This window comes from Chiloscyllium punctatum, chromosome 6, assembly GCF_047496795.1.
Source record: "Chiloscyllium punctatum isolate Juve2018m chromosome 6, sChiPun1.3, whole genome shotgun sequence".
Classification (NCBI taxonomy): Eukaryota; Metazoa; Chordata; class Chondrichthyes; order Orectolobiformes; family Hemiscylliidae; genus Chiloscyllium; species Chiloscyllium punctatum.
Window position 1 is genome coordinate 31,111,820 of NC_092744.1, and position 24,331 is coordinate 31,136,150.

Consider the following 24,331-nt stretch of genomic DNA (forward strand, 5'->3'; position numbering starts at 1 on the left):
TTTGGATAGGTTAAGTTATTCTACATTCTGTTCTCTCTTGTTCATGTTTCATTCAATAAACCAGTTGATTCTTTCCTGAAATATCCACTCTCCACCTGCTTAAAACAACTAGCAAATTTAGGGGCTGGGCTACCTTCTTGTAATGTTTTGAGGTGGCTGGCCTGGTCCATAACAATTCTAATAAATTAATTAAATTAGATGTCCCTTCCACAAAAATCATGCTGCAATCAAGAAAAGACAAAATGTTCCACTGTCACCTCCTTAATCATAGATTCCAGCAATTCCCCACAACTAATGTTAAGCTGACTGGCGTTTTGGGTTTTTGTCTTTCTCCTTTCTTCAATGGAAACTATGGAATTTTGGAAGACTATAGTCAATGCATGTACTATCTCAGCGCCCACTTGTTTTAGGACCCTACCAATAACTCTCGGATATAGGAGTCCTGTTTGACCTTAAGTCTTTATCGTTTACTCAGTCACTTTTCCTGAAAGATGGTGATTATTTTAAATTTCTTCCTCTCTTTTATCTCTTGAATTCCAATAATTCCTGGACATGCAATCAATATGAAATCTATCTTTCTGACTTTACCACTTGCAAGTTTGTCATGTGTTGCTGCATTTGCTTTTGTTTATAGTGACCTTTGGATTGATCAGATTACATTTCAGCTTCTATTTTCTTTCCACAAATAAATAATTAGGGGAACCTTTTAATGTGATGCAATGATGTGTGAAATTGCTATTAATTGATTTTATGTAAGAGTTCCTTCAGGGCTCTTGTTGTGCAATGGTAGTGTCTTTTGCCCAAGTCCAAATCGCACCTGCTCCTGAGGGATGCTTTAACATATCTAAATGTGTGGATTAAAAATAAGTGCAGGAGTTCCTGCAATAATACCCTGCCAACTATTGTGTGCTGATTTAGCAGAGAGAGGAACACATTTCCTACAATCATATCCAGATGCTTGCTGAGAATCCCTGCAATGGTAATCATTAACCCTTTCTCTGAAAGTAACCATATCAGATGACATTGGTCTGGTATCTTCTGCCTCAATTCACAATTTTCAGAGCTATGCAGGATTAAATGAATTAAGTTAATTTCATTCATGAATAACATACACAGGGTAAAAAATGTAGTTAGTAGCAAGTTGACAAAGTGATTGCTAACAGTTTAGTTCTGGCTTTCTCTTAGGTCTTGATTGAAATATATAAATGGTTCATGTAGTTCTCTTGATTATTTAATTAAAGTGTTTAATTTCTTAACTTATGTACACTGCATTTTCTGAAATTACAGATGGGAAATTCAGCCAGACATGCACATTCCTAGACAGGTATCCCAGAATCATTTCTGTTCCGAGATTTTTATTTTACATGGATAATTTTACCCCAGTTACTTTACCTGTTGGAATTCTTTACTATTGCTCTTTGCATCCGCTCCATCAAGATTTACAAAACAGATCTAGAGAAAACAAACAACAGAATTCAACTTAAGACCATTCATAGTCAAAGTTTATCAAAGAGAATAGAGTATTCAGCTATCAGGCCAGATACTTACAGCAAAGCTTTCTAATTGGGACTGAGCTGTGAGTGGGCAGATCATGGTATGTCTGAGCTTACTGCAGCAGTCATGGGTGACTCTGGGAGCGTGGGAGGAACAAGCTAACTAATCACCAAAACTGACAACTTTAAAAGTGAACTGTGTGCATAGTTTCAGAAAGGATTTGTTTTACTGCTTCAAGCTATGTAACACATGGACCTGAAATGCCCTAATGACAGGTGAAGCTTCCTGCTGGGAGTGCAAATGCAATAGTAACAAAAACATGTTCATTTACAGAAATTGTGGTGGAGATTTCAAAGACAGCATGTTCTGTGGCAGTCAGTACACCACCAAAATCAGACACATATTGGAGCTTTTGCAACACGTTGCATCATTTTACTGGGAGCTGGTGTACATACTTACCACTTTTGCCAATTTTGATATGAGATACTTGACCCACTCAATAGGTCTGGTGTAATTCAGACACTTGCTTGAATCTGCAAAGTTTGTGGGGTGTGGGCTTTAAAAAATCAAATGAACTATTTGTGAAACTACATTACAAGGTAAGCAGTTTTTAATAGTGGGAATTAAATTCTGGATCTACTGATATACATCCACAAAGACTGACAAACATAGATTTCCATGTATTAACATAGTAGTCTTCCAACCACAAGGGATGAACTCAGATTTCTCCAGTTTCCTCATTTCCCTTCCCCCCACCTTGTCTCAGTCAAATCCCTCGAACTCAGCACCGCCTTCCTAACCTGAAATCTTCTTCCAGACCTCTCCGAACCCCACCCCCACTCCGGCCTATCACCCTCACCTTGACCTCCTTCCACCTATTGCATTTCCAACGCCCCTCCCCCAAGTCCCTCCTCCCTACCTTTTATCTTAGCCTGCTGGACACACTTTCCTCATTCCTGAAGAAGGGCTGATGCCCGAAACGTCGATTCTCCTGCTCCTTGGATGCTGCCTGACCTGCTGCGCTTTTCCAGCAACACATTTTCAGCTCTGATCTCCAGCATCTGCAGTCCTCACTTTCTCCCCATAGTAGTCTTCCCCAAAGTTTCATATTACATTATCTAATTCTGTAACAGTTCTATAAATTTCATATGACAATTCCAAAACAGCTTTGGAGGAAATTAAATCAAAAACTATAACTTAATCCAGCTCACTCTATCATAACAATAATTGATTGCACAGATTATGCATAATATTATCTATTAACTGTTGCAGCAGGAACACCATTATAACAAATGAGCCATGTTACATAAGTATAATGTGAATTTCTTCTGGTGCATATCTGATCTGCCACTGCTTGGTAGGATTTTGCCTTCAGTAGACAAATGTTTTATTTGACAAGGCAATATTTACATTAGTGCATGTAAAATAAGCACAAGACGTGGGCAACACAGCACTGAAGGCTTTAGCAGCCATTTATTACTGTGGGTGAAAATATTGCAGTCACAGGCACTTAGTGCCTGGACCAATGCTGAGCCATTTGATTACAAATAGTAACATGCTACATCAGTGTGTCATGCTTCAAGTGGCTTCAAGTTAAGATGGAGTCAGCTGATATACTATGTTACAGTGATGATATCATAAGCATATCTCTTAAAGCTCATGCCTCTTAAAATTCATACTAGCTGAGAGCAGACACCACATCTTGGTTTTAGCAAAAATGAATCAGATTTACTTGGTTGTACATATCTTCATATTATCGATTCAATAATTATATCACCAGATAAAAAATGGACTTCACAAGATTGACAATTCAAAATTCTATGTGATGCTTTGGAAGCTTAACAATTCATCTGATCTGGTAATCAGATTCCTGGAGAGTTCCATGTTGGGCTCAGTTGGTTTTGGTTGACTACTTGCTTGTCCTGCTGCTGGTTGCTGTCACTGTACAAAATCACACGGAATCACTATTGAAGCAGTCTTCGTTGCTCTTTTTATGCATAATTGGTGTGCCGTAATTAGTTGAAGCTGGCTTCTGCTTTTTTGTAAGTGGGCCCATGATTTGTAATAACTTCATGCAATCTGGGTTGGTTGAAAATCTGACAAATACCTGGACACCAGCAAAGGTTTCTGACTGGATTTCTGACTCTGGTGCACAATTGTGGTAATTCTGTGTTTGCTCACTTATTGTGCATCCCTTTCATTTCTCTGTCCTTGAAGAAGAATGTCATGTGTCTCAGTGATTGAAAAACTGGTTGCTAGGCTAGGTCACTGGCATTTGTTTTTCAAGCGAATGGTACCTCCTTCTGCATTTGGAATATTTCTCCAATATTCAAATAATGGCCTAATCAATGTCCTGTACAGCTGTAACATGACCTCCCAGCTCCTGTACTCAATACACTGACCAATAAAGGAAAGCACACCAAACGCCTTCTTCATTATCCTATCTACTTACGACTCTACTTTCAAGGAGCTATGAACCTGCACATATAATGATCCATTATATGCTGTGAGACAGTCTTCAATAGGTTGCACAATGGAGTGCCAGTTGCTGAGGACGTGCTTTTCAGGATGCATCATGGTAATGGGTTGGCATCAGTCCTTGAATTGATTTTAGCTTTTAGGGTATGTCATTTTAGCACCTATGGAATTAATAGCATTAAAAGCTTCTGATGACCTTACATCATCAGCAGGTGTGTGAGATTAATAGTATGAAGAGCTTGGGCATCTTGTGAAATTTATCTTTTGCCTGTTTGCACTTCATCAAAATGCTTGCATTTGTGCACGTTCCTAACATTTTCCTTGTTGCCAGTGTTTCGGCGTTGTGCCATTATGTTGGTCACCTTCTTTTTTTTCTGGAGTCTGGCTTGGTCTTTGGAACCAGATTTCCTGCAAACGCATACCATAAGACATTAAGAAATAGGAGCAGAAATTAGGCCATTCAGCCAATTAAGTGTGTTCTGCCATTCAATTATGGCTAATAGTTTCTCAGCCAACCATCACATCTTCTCCCTGCACCCTTTGATTCCCTTAACAATCAAGAACCTATCTATCTCTGTCTTAAATATACTCAATGACTGTCTTCCACAGCCTCCTGTGGCAGTGAATTCTATAGATTCACCACTCTCTGGCTGAAGATGTTTCTCCTCATCTCTGTTCTACAGAGTTTACCCTTTACTATAAGGTTGTGCCCTCGGGCGCTAGTCTCTCCTTCTCATGGAATAGTACCAAATATCTTCTGGTACCACATTTTTCCGATCTGAAGAAAAGTTGGACAGCTGTTGGGAAAGTGTAACTAGCCACATCTGCTACACACCTTGTTCAATTGGTGCATTTTTCTGATCTCTGCAATAGCACTAGCTAGACCTAAAACATGTAATTGTCATTGATCTGCCACTATAATTTATTGTTGGCATCCAACTTCAAGCAAGGCATCAATGGTTTTGCTGTTTTCCTCACTTAGAAGATATTCCCCATACTTAATGATAAGGTCTGAGGTCGTGTTGCTGAACAAAATTCTGTTTCCTTCTATGCAGGGTCAGTTTATTTATTTATTTCACTTGTTTTTGGTTTTCTCTGCATTTTTTTTCACTTTTCTTGCTTCTGTTTCACTTTATTTTTCACTGCTGTTGCTCCTTTCATGAGTTTGTATTACTTTTAGACTGAACCTTTCATAAATAGTGGCCTGCAGTAGTAAATTCTGTTACTAGATGACAGACATGAAAAATAAGGCATGATGACATCATTGGGAAGGGGATCCCTCTGACTTGGAACTGAATTGAAGAGACAACATTGCAGAACCAACCAACCTCTCAGACATACATTTTAAGGTTTAAAAGCTGTATTTTTATTTTGGTAAGGAGTGCACAGAATCTAAGTTGCAGCACTCTTTTGGCAAATGTTTCTTTAATTTCAAATTGGAAAGCAGGGCAAAGGGTTTTTATCACTGCGAGAAATTAGCTTCTATCTTGAATGAAAATTTTAAGCGGAAAGCTTTCTGGATATTCAATTCGCATATTTCTACTCATACAATTTGCTGCTGTTAGTTTTCTGAATGCTGTAAAGTCCAGGTACTGTTATCCAGATTATCAATGAGGTTTCCAAGTGTCTACCATCAGGAACTCTTTGATAAATGGCCTCTATTGCTTACCACCATGATGTGACACAGAGATGTGAGCTTTTGCCTTCAGTAGGCCATGTGTTTATGAGGCAATACTAATGTTAGCTCCTATAATATGAGAATTGGATGTGGGTAAGACAGCACTGAAAGATTTAATAGATGCAACTGATCACATTGCATGCTGATTTGGGTGGTAATGATTTACTGCTTCACCTGGTTTATTTAAACCTTTCCTGGTATACTTCTTAATATACCAGGAAAATGGCCTGGAAAATTCAGCCCAAGGACAGGAGTAAAACAAGGCTAATCCTGAATAGACCTGAATAATCCTGAATAGTCATTAAATATTTCAAGATTTAAAACATTAAGAATGGATAGGGAAGGAAGAAAGGACTGTCAACATAAATTAGATGCAAAACCATTGTTACAACATTATGTGATGATATTCTGATTTAAAGAGATGTATTTTGTCCTTTTTTAATGAAGAAAAGTTGAGACAGAAGGTCAAGTATTCTGCTTCAAAGCCAATTGAGTAAACAGCTTGTGAGGCCCTGAGCTTTTTTAAAAAGATTGGACCAATAGAAGTAGCCTGAATAGGTGGGGCCAAACACCCACTGAACCAGGTTGCTGGTGTCTTGAAGCTCAATGTGGAAATGTTTATTCCTCTCCCTGTTACAGCTAGAAGCTGGGGTTCACTTCCTGTATGTGAGGCAGTCTATTTTACTCAACTTGCCTTTGTCAAGGATGTGTTTTGTGGGAGGTTACCATACTACAACAGTCCATTAATTGTAGTTAATGTATTATTTTGTTCAGCATTTCAATAGTTACAGTTAAGCCAAATCTTTTCTTTTTATTTTATGTGTATGAATAAAGTGTCGTTTGCTTCAAGATTGGTAGTTTGAGAAATTGAATTGCATGTGGAACACACTGCCTTACACTTACCTTTAAAATAAGAAAAAGTTAGGGTCCAGACTATCTTCTATAGTTTGTGGGGTTTTGTCTAGTCAATAAAATTGACACTTTTAAAAGCATTGTAGTCAAAACAGAAACCTTTCGATTAGAATGATGTGTAGCCAAGGATTATTTATTGCATCAAGACACAGGAGTGGGAGCAAGACAGTAGAAAATACATTGAGGAGAATACATTTGTGGACAAATTAGAAGGGTGAGCAATACTTTATAATTATAAATTTAAGCAGGATTCGGAACATGTTTTTGGTTGAATTTGAGTGTTTTGTTGTTGGTTCTTTCACTCACTGAATGTAATCTTACTAGCTTTTTGAATGTGTGACAAGACCATTTCTGATCCTGAGCCCTATGATTTGTGAGAGATGGCCACCTGGAAGATCTTTTTGGAGGTGGTCAGTTAAGAGACCACCTCATGATAGTGGTGCTCTCTGAATACATTGAAATAGTTAAAAATAAACTGTAGTCTCAGCTGCTAGACCTCCTTTTGGAGGGAAAACAACAAATTAAGTATTGATTCTTTAAGGCTCTATAGAAGTGAAGAATAATTTCTTCACTCTTGTATATTACAAGCCCTCCAGACAAAATTTTCCATTAGCTTTTTTGACAAGGTTGGTACCTATGATTTATAGACACCTAAATCTCTTTGCTCCATTTCTCTCATTGTTCAGGAAATATTCCAATTTGTCTTTCTTCTATCCAAACAGATGACAGCAAATTACATCATTAATAACGATGGCAAAAAAAAGGATCCCTGGAGGAAAACTTGTTAAATTCCACCCATTAGAGGACATTATAATTCTGTTTTAATTCTCCTAATGCTACTTTTCAACGAGTCACCAGCTCCTGACGCAAGTTTACCTCCAACATGTCCACTCTCATTTAATCTCTGGAACTATATTGAATAGCTTTTGGAACTCCATTTAGACAACATTCATCAACACCACTCTCGACCATGATAGACATTTATGCAAATACTTCAACCAATTAAATCCAGCATGACCTCCATTTCTTAGATTCACGCTGAGTCTCTTTGATTAACTTACACTCATCCAGCTATTTGGTCACTGCATCTGGATTGATAGATTTCATTAACATCCTCACAACTGACATAACTGATTCAATTGCTGAATCTAGTTTGTTTTAGAAAACACTTCTGAGTATTAGGCTCATAAAGATGAACTGTAGCAAATCATAAATGATGCCTCAAAAGCACTTTCCTCCCCTGAGATCTCTGCACTGAGATTGATAACAGCAACAATGTCATGTGAATATAAAGCATTTCCAAGTTGATTTCCAAATACTCCAATGTCTTCTTGAATATCTATAACCAGTCCTTCTCTGTCGCTGAGTAAATATCTGGAGGGTTCCCAATTAACATCATTGTGAAAGTCACATCATTACATGGATTACTGTAGTTGAGAGGAAAAAACCCCTACTACTACCTCCTCAGGAATACTAGGGATGGGAAGCAAAAGTGACTTTGCCTGAACATCTCGTAGCTCCAAAACAAATAAAACGATCAGAAACTCAATTATATCACACAGAATCCCTACAGTAAGGAAGCCATTCAGCTCATCGAGTCCACACCAACCCTTCAAAGAGCACCCCACCCAGACCCACCCCAGCGGTGTAGTCCTGCATCTCCCCATGACTAATCCACTTAGCTTGCACATCCTCTACAGGCAATTTACCATGGCCAATCCACCTAACCTGCACATCTTTGCACTGAGAGATGAAAGGAGAAAGTGAAGACTGCAGATGCTGGAGATCAGTGCTGTAAATGTGTTGCTGGAAAAGCGCAGCAGGTCAGGCAGCATCCAAGGAGCAGGAGAATCGACATGATTCGGGCATGAGCCATTCCTGAAAAATCAGGATGCTGCCTGATCTGCTGCGCTTTTCCAGCAACACATTTTCAGCACTGAGAGGCGAAACCCGATCACAGACACAGGGAGAATGCACAAACTCCACACAGTCATCCAAGGGTGGAATCAAACCCAGCAATGTTAACCACTGATCCGCTGTGCTACCCTGGAGAGAATGAATCAGTTGGAATACACCCATATAAATAGAGGAGTGCCAGGGATGCAACAGAGAACGTTTGCAAGTTGATTTCCACCTTGACCATATATAATACTCATGCAAGGAGTTAATGTCAAAGTGCTAACAGCGCTGTCTAAGAAAAACTGCAGTGGAGATAATGATTGCAGCCTTTTCTAGAAGAATACAAGAATAATGAGAAAAGTTAAGCATAGATTTGCTCAAATTTCACCAGAGATTAGATTAATGAAGAGAATAAGTTTTCTTTTGTTCTAGAGGTGAGACGGTTAAGAAGTCTTTAAGCTTGTGAAGTTTTAAAGTAAATAATGATAGCTTGTGTGGTCCTGCTGAATAATGGAGATAAATATTCAATTCACTGCCACAGCTTTGATACAGTGAAGCTTACTCTGTCATTCAGCTGCCTCCTTTGACAAGTTCCCCACGAGTAGCCTTATTTCTATAACTTAGTGGACTCTCAGGAGAATGCTTGCTTGTATTGTGAAACTTTTCTTGGGGATGATGCAAAATCGCTGCAGGCATTAGTGGTCTGCCCCTTACGGAGCATAGCTTGCTGCCTGGGATGTATAGAAATTAGGCTTGTCATTGTTGTCTGACTATTTTAGGGTCCCGGAGCAATCTTGTGATGATATCACTGAACTGATCCTCGTAGGGCATAAATAGTGCAGTTTGGGCATAGGTAAGAAGAAAACATTAAAACACATGGATGGCTGGGACAAAGCTTGAAGTCTAATCATGTAAGTATTAGACACATATGAGAAAAGCATGTGGAAGTAGGCTGATTAGCAATAGGCAGTAGAGTTTGTGCAATAGTCTTTCAATGATGTAGTGATGATAAGTTCGAGCCTGGTATTTCTCTGAAAACTGTATAATGTAGGATCTTTGTCCTAATATGTAATAAACAGTGCTATAAAAAAGACCAAGCTGAGAAGGCCTAAGGCTTGCAAATTAGACTGAAAACTCCTCTAAAGCTAAGTGGGCAATTTTTTGTTTAATCTGATAAGAAATAAGAACTCCACACAGCAAATATCTAGGCCATGATTTTGGGGTTAGGTAAAGATTGAGTTTTCTTCTATTTGAGTTTGACTTAAACACCATGATTTATAGTACATCGTATAGAGATGAATGTGTTAGGTTCAGTGAATACTCATGGGGCTATGTACAGATTGTTCTGTTATAACACGTGTTTTGTCAATGCCAATTTGTGTAATGCGATTGACAAAATGGGGATGCTATTTTTACAGCATGAACTTTTAAGACGTTGGCTGTAATGCAGTTACAGCGGCAACACATTAAGCGCTGTTTTTAAAGCGTGATTTTTCAATAACACGGGATTGCACAAGAATGCAAACTTCGCATTATGGAAGAGCTGACTGCATAATAAAATGCCTTTGGCTACATGCTCCAGATTGCAAATAATGGTGCATTAAATGTTTTTAATCATTTTTGGGTTCATCTATTTATCTGACTGAGCATTCAATGAGTTCCATTCAATACATGATTTGTAGGATCTTTTCAATTATTTTATATTCGTCTACATCTCAATTGAAATTATTTTGATTTGTAACATTTTTTCTAATTATTTGTTTTCCATTCATTGTTTAGATATCAAAATTGTGTTTGTAGTGGCTCAGTTAGTAGTACTCTTACCTGAGTCACATGATTGCAGAGCCAAGTCACACTCCAGGACTTGAACACAGAAATCAAGGCAAATATTCTGTGCAGCGCAGGACTGAGTTTTTTCTTGTCAAATAATCATTTCAACTTTACTAAGTACATGAGGAATTAAATTATCATTTGTTTGATTGTGGTTGGTTGTTAATTATTTTCTGTAACAAAGAAAGCCATACTGCCAGATCAAAGTTAAGGTTATGGGTTTATGCTTTTATGCTGTAAGCTAATGTTAACAGAAGTTAATAAAAATGTAAAAGTTTGGACATAAAAGGTTTCTACCACAAAAACACAACTATATTTTGAATTTTAATATGTAACTTGAAGCATGTAACAGGCCTATGTGCATTAATTTTGTACAGCTATTTTGAGTTTTAATGTACTTTAGGCCACAAAGTTTATTGTGGAGTCACGTGATTCTTTCATTAAGGGTTACTAAAGATTTGCGAAACCATTCAGATGTATCAGTTGGGATGACAGTTAATCACTAGGAATTGACACTGCATACTCTAAGCACATGCCTACATGTTTATACTGGTGCCAATGTATTTTCGTAAAGTTCGGTGGAGTCGGTAAGTTGAGATGGACAAGCTGGTAAAAAAGGAATAATCTTCCAAAGTGATTGGCACATCAAGGAATGAATCAGGAGACTGTAGGAAGTGATATCACTAAAATGATCATTATTTTTAACAAAAGCAATGCGCCATTGGGTGGTCACTACCTAGCCAATCCAAGATTGATGGGCTGGGCATATGTTGGAAAGCCAATGAGAGTTCAGGATGCCTCTGATCATTCATGGGGAATAATGGCTAGCAAGGATTAATCAGTGCTGATCCTTAGTGGATTAGTGTTGAAAAAGGAAGACAAAAAGTGAATAACTGCACAGAGGCAGGTATCCTGTCATTAAAACACCCTTTATTCACATGCATACAGTACACTGGTTGTGACCCAGCCAGCTTGGAGTCAGTCCCCGAATTGAGAAGATTCAGAATCCCCTGTTTATATCTCTTTTCTTTCTTCTTTTTATATATTTTCTACAGAAGCCAGTTCCCATTACCAAGTCACCCCTTATTACTGAGGGCATGGTACACTAGCTGTAATGAACCAGTTCCGAGTCAGTCCCCTTGACTGATGGGATTCTGTCTATTATTTTTTGAGATTCCAATCTCCTGATTTTATAACCCCACACTAGTGACAAAGAGCGGTAGTGCTTATTTTCCCCAGCACCCATGTTGTGCATATAGATACAGGACACAGTGAAAAAATATGCACAGAAAGCTTTATTCAGATTCCACCACCAGAAGAAAGAAAACACCAAGGCGGCCAGTGACAAGCTCATCAGAGGGCAATATAATTGGTGAAAGTGAGGACTGCAGATGCTGGAGATCAGCTGCTAGAAAAGCAGAGCCAGCCAGGCAGCATCTGAGGAGCAGGAGAATTGACATTTTGGGCAAATGGCAATAAATGCTGCCTGCTCAGTGACACCTTCATCCCATGAATGAAGAAAAAAGAACTTCCCAACTGGGGGAAACATTCCCCCCTCCTCCCTGCATCTAGTCTTTCTGATGAAGACCCTATGCTAGAAATGTTGACTCTCCTGCTCCTGGGATGCTGCCTGACCTGCTGTGCTTTTCCAGCACCACTCTGATCTAAACTCTGGTTTCCAACATCTACAGTCCTCACTTTTGCCTAGGGCACTGGTAAGACCACATGTAGAGTAATGCATGCAGTTTTGGACTTCCTCCCAACAAAAATATATTTTCCATAAAGGGACTGCAGTGGAGATTCATTAGCCTCATACTGGGGATGGCAGCACTTTTTATGAGGAAAAATAGGTTTGACTGGTCCTGCACTCACTAGTATTTAGAAAAATAAAAGGGAATTTGTTTGAAATGTATAAAACTGTAACAGGGCTAAAAAGACTAGATGCGGGGGGATTTTCCCTGGTTGGAGAGTTCTTTTTCTCTTTATTCATTCATGGGAGTAGGGCATTGCTGGGCAGGCAGTATTTATTGCCAATCCCTAATTACCCAGAGTCATGAATCAACCACATTGCTGTGGGTCTGAAGTCACATGTAGGCCAGACCGTTAAGGATGGCATTTCCCTTCCCTAAAGGAACCAGTTGGGGTTTTCCTGACAATCAATTCATGGTCATAATTATTGGAATCCATCTGCCTGGCGGGATTCAAACCGAGGTCCTCAGAACATTATCTGGGTCTCTGGCTTAACAGACCTAGCCTCCCCTTGAACCAAAGGATACAGAGCAAGGCAATTAGGGTAGAGATGAGTGACACGATATTTTTTCACTCAGAGGGTGATTAATATGTGAAATTCTCCACCACTGAAGAGTGGGACAGGAGCTGGATCACTGAGTATATTCAAGAAAGAGATGGAGAAATTTTTAGATCTTTAAGACACTAAGGGTTTGGAGAGAAAGTGGGAATATGGCACTAAGTTAGAGGTTCAGCCATGATCCTATTGAATTGTGGAGCAGGCTCGAAGTGCTGAAAGCCCTTCTTCTGCTCTTAGTTTCTTTGCTTCCATAATTTTAATTGAATTAGGTCTTACAATTTAAAGGTAAAGTGAACTCTACCACAGTAAAACAAAATAGAACTGAATTCTTCACTTATTTAATTATTATTTAGAAAAGTAACTCAATCTGACAGTGTTTGGATGGTTTGCAATTGTTGGATGTTTGACCTTTTGACCAGGACCAAAGCTGCCAACTTGGATGGTTGCAAAAAGATACCTTGGTATGATTTTGTGTAACGACTGGCTTTCTGGGAAATATTTATCCCTCAATCAGCATCACAGTAACAGATTATCTAGTCATTATCACTGTGTTTTTCTTAATTACAACAGTGACTACATTCCAAAACCATTTAATTAGTTATGTACTTTGAGATATCCGGTGGTCCTGAAAAGTGCAGATCAGTCATTTGTTATCTATCAACTTCATTTTGATACCATTTATAAATTATAATGGTTAAGGCCATACATAAAAATATCTCACTTATTTACACAAATGTCTTTCAGCTATTAAACTGTGTGAAATTCAGGTTTAATTTTCTTAAAAGCCTTTTCATTCTTTTGCTATTAAATGTTGGATTATTTAACAAAGAGCTCTGAATTTCAATGAGACTTTTGTATTTCGGCTTATTTATAGTAATACAAGGCATATCAGAAAGAACCATAATGGTTTAGCTCTAATTACTTCTTTTGTAACTTAAATGTAGAGTTAGACTATGCTATTGCTTTCAAATCACTTAATAGGGATATTTCAAAAGTCAGTACAAATTAAGGAAAAATGCTGTACCAAGAAACAACAGATAGAATCACACGCTGAAGCCAAGGCTTATAAGTGTGCATGTCAGCATGTTTTCAACTGGACAATATTAAACATTCAAATTGTATGCCACAAAGTTAGAAACTGTTATAAAGGCACCTTCTCACAATTAAATATTGACAAAAGTGAGAATACTTGATTATCCATTTTGCCTTGTATTGATTTATGAAATGAAATATTTTCCAACATGACTTATAGAAAATCCAGCTGATTATGTTGCTTGACAAGCCCTAATGCAATTCAACTCATGAAAGTCTTTGGCTAACAGTAAAGATTTTTATCTGTGTGTGTAAATGTGATGGTGCAGCAGCAGAGTGGCACAGCACATTCAGCCTCCCAGTTGGCATAGAAAACTGGGACATGACTTTAATCTGTTGATTCTGCCAATCACAGAAGTGATGCAACATAGTGGGAGCATGCAATAGAGGTACAAGCTGCAGTATTCTGAGGACTGGAAGTCCAATAAGTGTTGTCTTTCTCTGGCAGATGTCAGCAGGACAATACTACCCTGGGGGAACAGTGTAATTGGACTAATCATAGAGTCATAGAGTCATAGAGATGTACAGCATGGAAACAGACCCTTTGGTCCAACCCGTCCATGCCGACAAGATATCCCAACCCAATCTAGTTCCACCTGCCAGCACCCGGCCCCTATCCCTCCAAACCCTTCCTGTTCATATACACATCCAAATGCCTCTTAAATGTTGCAATTGTACCAGCCTCCACCACATCCTCTGGCAGCTCATTCCAAATACGTACTACCCTCTGCGTGAAAAAGTTGACCCTTAGGTCTCTTTTATATCTTTCCCCTCTCACACTAAACCTATGCCCTCTAGTTCTGGACTCCCTGACTCCAGGGAAAAGACTTTGTCTATTTATCCTATCCATGCCCCTCATAATTTTGTAAACCTCAATAAGGTCACCCCTCAGCCTCCGACGCTCCAGAGAAAACAGCCCCAGCCTGTTCAGCCTCTCCCTGTAGCTCAGATCCTCCAACCCTGGAAACATCCTTGTAAATCTTTTCTGAACCCTTTCAAGTTTTACAACATCTTTCCGATAGAAAGGAGACCAGAATTGCACGCAATATTCCAACAGTGGCCTGTACAGCCGCAACATGACCTCCCAACTCCTGTACTCAATACTCTGACCAATAAAGGAAAGCATACCAAACACCTTCTTCACTATCCTATCTGCCTGCGACTCCACTTTCAAGGAGCTATGAACCTGCACTCCAAGGTCTCTTTGTTCAGCAACACTCCCTAGCACCTTACCATTAAGTGTATAAGTCCTGCTAGGATTTGCTTTCCCAAAATGCAGCACCTCGCATTTATCTGAATTAAACTCCTCAGCCCACTTCTCAGCCCACTGGTCCAGATCCTGTTGTAATCTGAGGTAACCCTCTTCGCTGTCACTACACCTCCAATTTTGGTGTCATCTGCAAACTTACTAACTGTACCTCTTATGCTCGCATCCAAGTCATTTATGTAAATGACAAAAAGCAGAGGGCCCAACACCGATCCCTGTGGCACTCCACTGGTCACAGGCCTCCAGTCTGAAAAACAACCCTCCACCAACACCCTACTACCTTTGAGCCAGTTCTGTATCCAAATGGCAAGTTCTCTCTGGATTCCATGAGATCTAACCTTGTTAATCAGTCTCCCATGGGGAACCTTGTCGAATGCCTTACTGAAGTCCAGATAGATCACATCTACTGCTCTGCTCTCATCAATCTTCTTTGTTACTTCTTCAAAATACTCAATCAAGTTTGTGAGATATGATTTCCCATGCACAAAGCCATGTTGACTATCCCTAATCAGTCCTTGCCTTTCCAAATACATGTACGTCCTGTCCCTCAGGATTCCCTCCAACAACTTGCCCACCACCGACATCAAGCTCACCGGTCTATAGTTCCCTGGTTTGTCTTTACCGCCCTTCTTAAACAGTGGCACCACGTTTGCCAACCTCCAGTCTTCCGGCACCTCAACTGTGACTATCGATGATACAAGTATCTCAGCAAGAGGCCCAGCAATCACTTCTCTATCTTCCCACAGAGTTCTCGGGTACACCTGACCAGGTCCTGGGGATTTATCCACTTTTAATTGTTTCAAGACATCCAGCACTTCCTCCTCTGTAATCTGGACATTTTGCAAGATGTCGCCATCTATTTCTCTAAAGTCTATATCTTCCATATCCTTTTCCACAGTACATACTGATGCAAAATATTCATTTAGTATCTCCCCCATTTTCTGTGTCTCCACATAAAGGCCACCTTGCTGATCTTTGAGGGGCCCTATTCTCTTCCTAGTTACCTTTTTGTCCTTAATATATTTGTAAAAGCCCCTTGGATTCTCCTTAATTCTATTTGCCAAAGCTATTTAATGTCCCCATTTTGCCCTCCTGATTTCCCTCTTAACTATACTCCTACTTTCTTTATACTCTTCTAAGGATTCGCTCGATCTATCCTGTCTATACCTGACATATGCTTCCTTCTTTTTCTTAGTCCTCCATGGGCCTGGAGTATTTGGAGGCATGAGTTCAAATTCCACCATGACAGTTTTGAAATTTAAAATCAATTAATGAAACAAATCTAACATAAAACCTCATCTGGTTACAAATGTCCTTTAGAAAAGGAAACCTACCATCCTTGGTCGGTCTGGCTCACCCGAGTCCAAATCTGTAATAACACGGCTGATTTTCAAAAGCCCACTGAAATGGTGTAACAGGCTATTCAGTTTTGCTTAAATTCACCACTATCTTCACAGGAAATTAGGAATGGGGAGGAACTACTGGCCTCGCTAGTGACACCCACATCTCAAGAATGAGCCAAATTAATTGGCCTGGGGACACATTAATAGCCATCAAAGTAGAATTCATGAATGTGAAGAACCATTGAGAAAAACATAGATTATACCCTACTTGTGTTTACTTTGGGATATCTGATCGGCATGGATGGGCTGGACCGAAGGGTCTGTTTCCATGCTGTACATCTCTAGGACTCTAGGACTCTAAGAGACAGGGCAAGGTAACTAATCAAACACGAGTGCATCAATATTCTTTTCAACAGGAAGAAAGTGATACTGATGCCCATTGGTTCCAGTGGTTATAGTCCTGCTAACCAAATCAACTTCACTGTGTCAGAGAATGTTTGAGAATCCCTAAATCAGTACATGCCAGCTACATTTCAATTAAGCTGCCTTATATAGGCAGTTCTTCTATAATGTGATGGTCGCGTTCTTGTGCAAATCTGCGTTATAAAAGAATCGTGCTTTAGATACAGCACTTATAGTGTTGGCGATGTGATCACATTACAACCAACACACATTTAAAGTTTTCACTTTAGAAGTAGTGTCCCCAATTCATCAAGAGCGTTACGGCAAACTGTCATGAACAAAACATTAGCAGAATGACCTGTAATAGTAAGGGAACGATAGATAATCCTTATACTGAATGGTTAGAAAAGAGGTCTGTGATCGCTATTGCCTGCTTGCCATAAGTTAAATGAAGGTGCTATACTTTGGAAACATTGCAGCTGTCAATTGCTTGTCTAACCTATGGCAACTTGATGATCTTACATTATATGCCTCACTCAGTTACATGCTGAAAATTGAGCCGTAGTATTCCCGGAGTCATCAAAAAAATTAAAAATTTTATTAAGTATGCCAAGTTCCCCAATTTATTTGACTTTCAGGCACAGGTTAATGGAAAATATAAACTAGCTTTCTGCACTGAACACAAATCAAAAGTAAATAGATTCAAGCTACAGGTACACATTTATAGACCGTTGGCACTTAACCCTACTGAGTAGACCTCTAATCCCCTTATAAATTCTCCCTTGCATAAATAAACAAATACAAGCAGACAGGGTAAACAGGTTATTTGGCTGAAGGGAAACACAGGAAAGAAAGTTGAATCGTCTTTGTTCCCAGGTTCTGTTGTTGAGATCATCATAATAATTTTTCTGCTGGCCAGTACATTAGTTAAGTTGTCTTTCTCTGGATGCTTCCACTGGTTGATAAGAAACACAGGTGGCTGGCTCACTTATTAGAACTTACCAGTTAAAAGTCTTAAAAACATATAGCAACTGTTGCAGGAAAGAAAAAAAATACTATCATAAGATTTAAAATTAATGTTAACTGCACAATACAGGGAGAAGTGTCCTAAGCTGTGGAAGAACTGAACATTTCTCTCTCATTCCATTTCTCTCTTTAACTTGTTTCCAGCTCAAAACTTTTCCATTACCTGAGAACCAATCACATTGTTGCTGGCTGGCAAGTGGTCTCCATTGGTCACTAGTCCATAGACCAATCAACTTCTTGTTGCCAACTATGTTGCATCTATACCCTTGTCCTCAATTAATCTGCAACTCAAACTTCAATTATTGCTGTTTCAAACAGCTGTTTACGTTTTGTGCCATGGGTGTCATGCTACTTGCTTTTATGACATACAACCTTTCAAGCATCAATTCTTTTTTTTTAAAAAAACAGTTCTTTCTCATTTCATTCTGCAACTTTTAAAAATATGAAACAAAGAGAAATGGTCCTTACATCTAATGTCTGTATGAATAACTTTCTCTTTATTTTCTTTCTCCCATTCCTGCCCTTCCTCATGGGAGGTGTGAGCACAATGTCCTGAACTTTGAGCAGTTTCTTCAAATTGTTTTGTGTGGGTCTGCCTGGTTAATTTCTCAATTTAAACTTGCCTGGAGCAAAATTCAGTACCTCATGAAAGCAGGATTATGATATTGATTATTTTGAACTTATAATTAAGGCCAAATTAATGTCTATTTCTCTCAAGGCAAGTATTTTAACAGAACCAAGGATTCTGAGAAATAGCCCTAGGACTAGATTTACAATCAACATACAAGAACATTAAAAATGGGCATTGCTGAAGATTTGGTATCAATCAGACCCAAATCATCAGAGAGATCTGTCAGCAGTTCTTCATCCTCTTACCATCTGGCTCAGCCTCCAGATGAGGGTGACATTTGCTATGCTGATGTAGAAAGCTGCTTAATGAAGCTTTAAAATGAAAACCTGTGCAGATATATGGTGCCAATCCTTTAGTTGATGCAATTGTGACAGAAGCAGTAACAGCTTGAGCAAGGAAATTCAGTATCAGCAAAAGGTTTGGGGAGGTTGTAGAAGTGGGGAGAAAGCCAATACATTATACTTCTTGATCAATTATGCAAGGAAGCATGCTCCTACAATTAGAAATTACAAATTCTAATTGAAACTACAATTACAAATGGCCTTGACTATGGATAAAATATTCAAAAGAGAATGAAAGCTATTAGATTTATGAACATCATTCGAGGCATACTTTTGAGTTATAACCTTTTAATCACTGCCACATATTACTTTCTTAAAAACATACACTGATTGTAATAAACATTTACAACTTTATTAAAACAGTTAAATAAGATAAATGACAAATAGAGCAGTGCAATATGCTATTGCAATGATAATACTTTGGCATCGTGCCTTGTGTCTTGCATGGTTTACAGGTGGACAGAAAGACTGAAATCACTATGTGACTGATAGCAACTGAATAAAGTTTCAAGACAAAAAGCTTCTTCATGTGACAAAGTTATGTGATGCAAGACATGATTGATATATATTTCAATATCATTTATGTTAAAATTTGGATTTTGAACTAGTGGCACATGGTTTTATTGTCTGTGTCCATGAAAAGGCTCAATGATTTTCTGAAGCCAAGGTTTTTTGAAAAAAAGTATCATAGGTATACTTCTTGGAAGCTAATGGGAATTTGTTCACATTTGGAGTATTGTTTACTCACTAAATAAACTTTGTACTGCATTAGACTTCAGTTAAAAGGATCTGGAATTGTGTTTTTTTTTGTCTTGGGGGAGCACCCATAGCTTGGAAAGCCTTTATAGTTTCAGTTTGCTGAAGTCCTGGTTAAAGCTGGCTATACCAGACACTTTCTGCTGAAGGAAGAAATAAGTTTATAACTGCTAAAGAATAGGTTACCACGGTGTAAGTAGTTTAGTTTGAAAGTTCCACACCAGAAATGTTTAATTTGACCAGCAATTGAGGAATCAGCTATGCCTTATAGTTGTGATGGAGAAGGGAATTCTCACTGGTATGAGGACTATGAAATTGTGCTGCTGAGATTAATAGGATTGCATTTTATTGTATGTTACAAAGTATTTAAACTTGTATTGTATGTAAATAGTTCATTTATTCTTTTATTGTTAAAACAAAATATACAGCATTGTGGGTTTGTGTTTCAGTGTTACAATCATAAAAAGAAACAAAATATGATTGATCAAGCCAGGTATCAGTCTGGGATCTGTCTCATCTAGTAATAACCTCAGCTGGGATCATAACTGTGTAATAATTTCCCATACCCACAGTCTTTTACTATGAAAGTCTTAGGAGAGAATGATGTACTTAACTGAAGTGTGTTTGCTTCAATTCTACATGGCTGATATTATTCTAATTCCCTTCCTATCTCTGGACACAGCTACCTCAATCCAACACTTCTATCCCTATCACATGGATATTTGAGAACTAGAACTGCTGTTCTCCCCTCTCCTTTTTAAAATCACACTTTTGATAAATATATGAAATATAATCAGTTATTTGTACAGGAGAAGCATTTATAATTGATGGATATTTGTTCCTATCAGTGATTGTTAGCTTCTGCATCACAACGAGCTCTCCTGTGTTCCTTAGAACTCAATCTTCACATCCATGTAATGGCATTCAATAGAACACTGAATGAGTTAAGGATGACCAGCAGCTTATTCAACAAAAAAGCAGACTGCATACAGTGCAGCCAGTTTGTCAATAGCAGTGAGATCACCACAGCAATGGTGCAAGAAGAGGTAGAAATTAATCATGCAGATCTAACTTGCCACAGCAGAACGATATAAAAACACCTCACAATTATGCATGTCTGCCATGGCACCTAGGTCATGCAGACTGAAGTGGTCTTTGACTTTCAGGGTGGAGAGGATACTTACAGAGAGGAAGGAATTAAATTCACATTGCTACTGATTTAGTACTTGCATCGGTTAAGCCAAATGCTCGTTTGACCTGAAGGAGTACATAGCTAGAGAGAAAATAGTTAGAGGGTAAAAAAAATTTCAAAGAAAAAGAAATTGATGATGTGCTTTGAGTGATTATCTTCCTCTTAAACTTGATCTTTTTCCTAAATCTTTCCAGCCTGCCACACACAGTGGTTAAATTACCGCAGTATAGTGACACGGCTACAATGGAAGGGTGGATTACATCTTTCTCACTGTTTTTTCTCTTCTGTCCAAACAGAGATGGTTTTTAGTTTTCTTTTCTTATTTTTCTTTCCTTGCTAAAACAGGCAATGGTGTGTTTCCTCAAACTCTGTTTGTGAAGTCAAATTTATAAAATGATACAAGGCAAAATTCTTGCTTATTAAAGTAAATGTGTTTTGCTATAAATTCTTGTGTCTTACGATCTTATAGTCCACAATCACCTGATGAAGGAACAGTGCTCTGAAAGCTAGTGCTTCCAAATAAACCTGTTGGACTATAACCTGGTATCGTGTGATTTTTTTTTTACTTTGTACATCCCAGCCCAACACCAGCACCTTCAAATCATAAAATAAAGTAGGATTCAGTAATGCATTCAAACCCCAGGGAAATAACACACGTTCCACACATATATATCAAATGAAGAAAGTGAAAGCAAAAGAGGGAAGTTATAAATTATAAATGTCTTAAAGTCAAAGGTTGAATTGAATGCTTTCTTGGTTAGGTGTCAATTTTGTCAAGTTTCATGAACAGTTTCTCTCCATGAGAATTAGTGAGTTCTTTTGCTAAGTCTTTTCAAATTTGCCTCATCAACAATCTACTTCACTCTTATGGTGCCCCTTTCCTTTGATTCATGACCCATTTCACAGATCATGTACCCAGAAAAACTTGTCACAATCTGATATATCCCAGAACGGACCAGCATCCTTGGCACCGGCACCATTTTGAAAAGGCTGTTGTGCATCCTGAGAAATAGTTTGTCGACAGTTGCCCTGTATGATTCCTGACATTTGCCGTGAATGTAGCAGAAGGGAAATTGGTGTCTCGCTTGTGGGCAGGATACTCAAGATTCTACTGGCAGGGGTGGTACAGGAGGGGGATATCTTCCTCTCCCAGGACTGGTGGTCAAGACCACAACACCAGACCATGTCAACCTCATCCAGGATTGCTGGGTCAGCACAGTCTCAGTCATCTGAAGGAATGGAAAAGAGTGAGGGGATAATTGCATTGAAGTGCAAAAGATACTGAGTGGTTTTGACAAGGTGGATGTGGAAAAGATGTTTCTTCTTTGAGGTCAGTCCAGAACTAGGGAGCAATATTTTAAAATTAGGGGCTAATAACAGTGAAGAAAAAAAATCTCATGCAACTCTGCCTCAAAAAGTGGTAAGCATGAGTTCATTAAATAGTCTTTAAGACCAAGTTGGATAGATTCTTGTTAGGTGAGGTAATCAAAGGTTATTGGGGCTGCATAGGATTGTGGAGTTCAAAACAAACAAATCATCCCTGATTTTACTGAATGATGGGATAGGTTCAAGGGGCTGAATGGTCTATATGTCTGCTCCCATTTTGTAAATTCATACATTTGTCACTGAAGGGTTTGCTTGTGTCCAGGTAAATGCTGAATATTTTTGGAAACAGTTAATTTGCTCATTCTATATTTGATAACAGCCATTATAAATCCAGCAAGAGTCTATTTTTGATTAGAAAAGAATTCAAACAAGATTATAATTTTAAAAAGCACAATCTGGAATGTCCCTCTCTCTTCCTGAGCTCTGGATGTTGCAGCGGGCATTACATTCCAGGCTCTCAACTGTGCATGTATCGAGCAGCACTTTTAGATTAGTTATTTCCTCTTACGTGACTCAGGCACTAACTCACATCTGATCAAAAATGAGTACTTTCAGTAATTTCTTTTTAAGTGCTGCTGTAGTGAAGTCCCACTGCTCAGACTGGCAGAAATGGACAAGTACTTTTATTGATTGATAATTATTCTGAGTTGAGACTGGAATGAAGCCATTTCAAATCGACTCACTTAACATTGAAACAGATGCCATTAATCATTGCTGCTTTATTAGCTTGCACTTATTTTCATTGCATTTACTAGCTCCTATTTATTTACTGTGTGTGTGACAGGAATACTAGATTGACTTGCATCAAATTTACTTTCCAAACAGACCAATCAATCCGACTGGTCAATGTTCCATACAGGGTTCCGTCTTATCCTGTTCATCTCTCCTATTTGCCTCAACCATTCCTTATATTATCAGATTCAACATTCTAACTATGTTTTAAAGATAATTTTGCATCCTAGATTGTCTACTCAATTTAGTGTTAATCATTGAATACTCATAGCCCTTCATTTGGAATCCACTGCCCTCTTCCCAAAGTAGAGATGTTTTTTCACATCAAGCGTATGAAACCCTCTCAGTATCTGAATAGCTTCTATCAAGTCACCCTTCAGATTTCTAATTTCTGGAAAATGTTTTGCCAACCTATTCAATCTTCCTTGATAAATATCATCTTTTTGCAGCTGAGCCAATGTCCTTATTTCCTTTTTACATCAAGGAGACATGGAAACATTAGCATTATACTTAAACATAGCTTAAAAAAGGTATCCTTCAAGTTTCAAAAACTTGTTTGCCAATTCTATCAATTTAGCAACCCCCTCTATTTGGATTATTTTTCTTATTTAATGGCTTTAGTAACATTTGTTCCTTGGTGATTCATGTTTTTGTTGGTGATTCATGTTTACATACCCCAAGAGTCCTTTACTCTTTTATATTGCTTCATGGAATGGTTATTGTACAGAAAAAGGCTATTTATCCTGTTGAGTCTATCTGAGGTAGAGAATGATTTAAGGTCAGATGTTCACAGTGGAAGTGGGAGACACATTTCAATGGCAGGCACATTTCATTGAAAATTGTGCCGAATGTCATATTTTTGTTCTGGGGAAGCAGAGGTGGGGCTGGGATCAAATTGGGTCCTTGCCTCAGGAGGCCGCTTGGAAGTGACCATGGAGGCTACCCAGTGTGCAGGCCGGCAAGGAGGGAGGTTTTCCTAATTTCCTTGGGACGGACACACACATACACACACACACACACACACACACACCTCTCAAGACCCCATTTCCTAAAATGGAAGCAGGGGTCTCACGGTACTGTCACTGGAGTTGTAATCCAGAAGTCTAACCTATTGTCCTGGGATAAAGGTTGAAACTCTACAGTGACAGCTAATGGAATTCAATTAATAAATCTCATCCTCATGAAACAGAATTGACATTTAGAATAAGACAAGACCTGCTGGACTCAAAATGTTAACTATTTTTCTCCTTCGACAGATGTTCCTGGACCAGTTGAGTTTCTTCAGCATTTTCTGTCTTTATTTTGGTTCACTAATGTCTTTAATTTTACTAAGTTCAAATTCATCAGCCATATCATGATTTGAATCCATGTCCCTGGAACTTGAGTTCTGAATCGCTAGTTCAATGATATTACCAATTCCTTAACATCCACCCACTTTGAGGAAGGACATCGGTGGTCCTTACTCAATTTAGGCTACTTATGACTCCAAATCCATAGTAGTGTGGTGAACTCTTAACTGTTCTCTAAAATAGCCATATAGATTTTATTAAGGATAAGCAATAAA

At 38.6% G+C, this 24,331-nt stretch overlaps 1 protein-coding gene across 5 annotated transcripts in view; it reads right to left on the bottom strand.

Annotated features, from left to right (window-relative positions):
• sphkap (SPHK1 interactor, AKAP domain containing) overlaps window positions 1-24,331 on the bottom strand; it is a 401,207-nt gene that overhangs the window by 37,363 nt on the left and 339,513 nt on the right. For all 5 annotated transcript variants that reach the window (XM_072572291.1, XM_072572290.1, XM_072572292.1 and 2 more), the window contains one exon: window positions 1,393-1,452. In XM_072572291.1, the coding sequence (XP_072428392.1) occupies window positions 1,393-1,452 (60 nt within the window). The remainder of the gene's footprint in view (window positions 1-1,392; window positions 1,453-24,331) is intronic.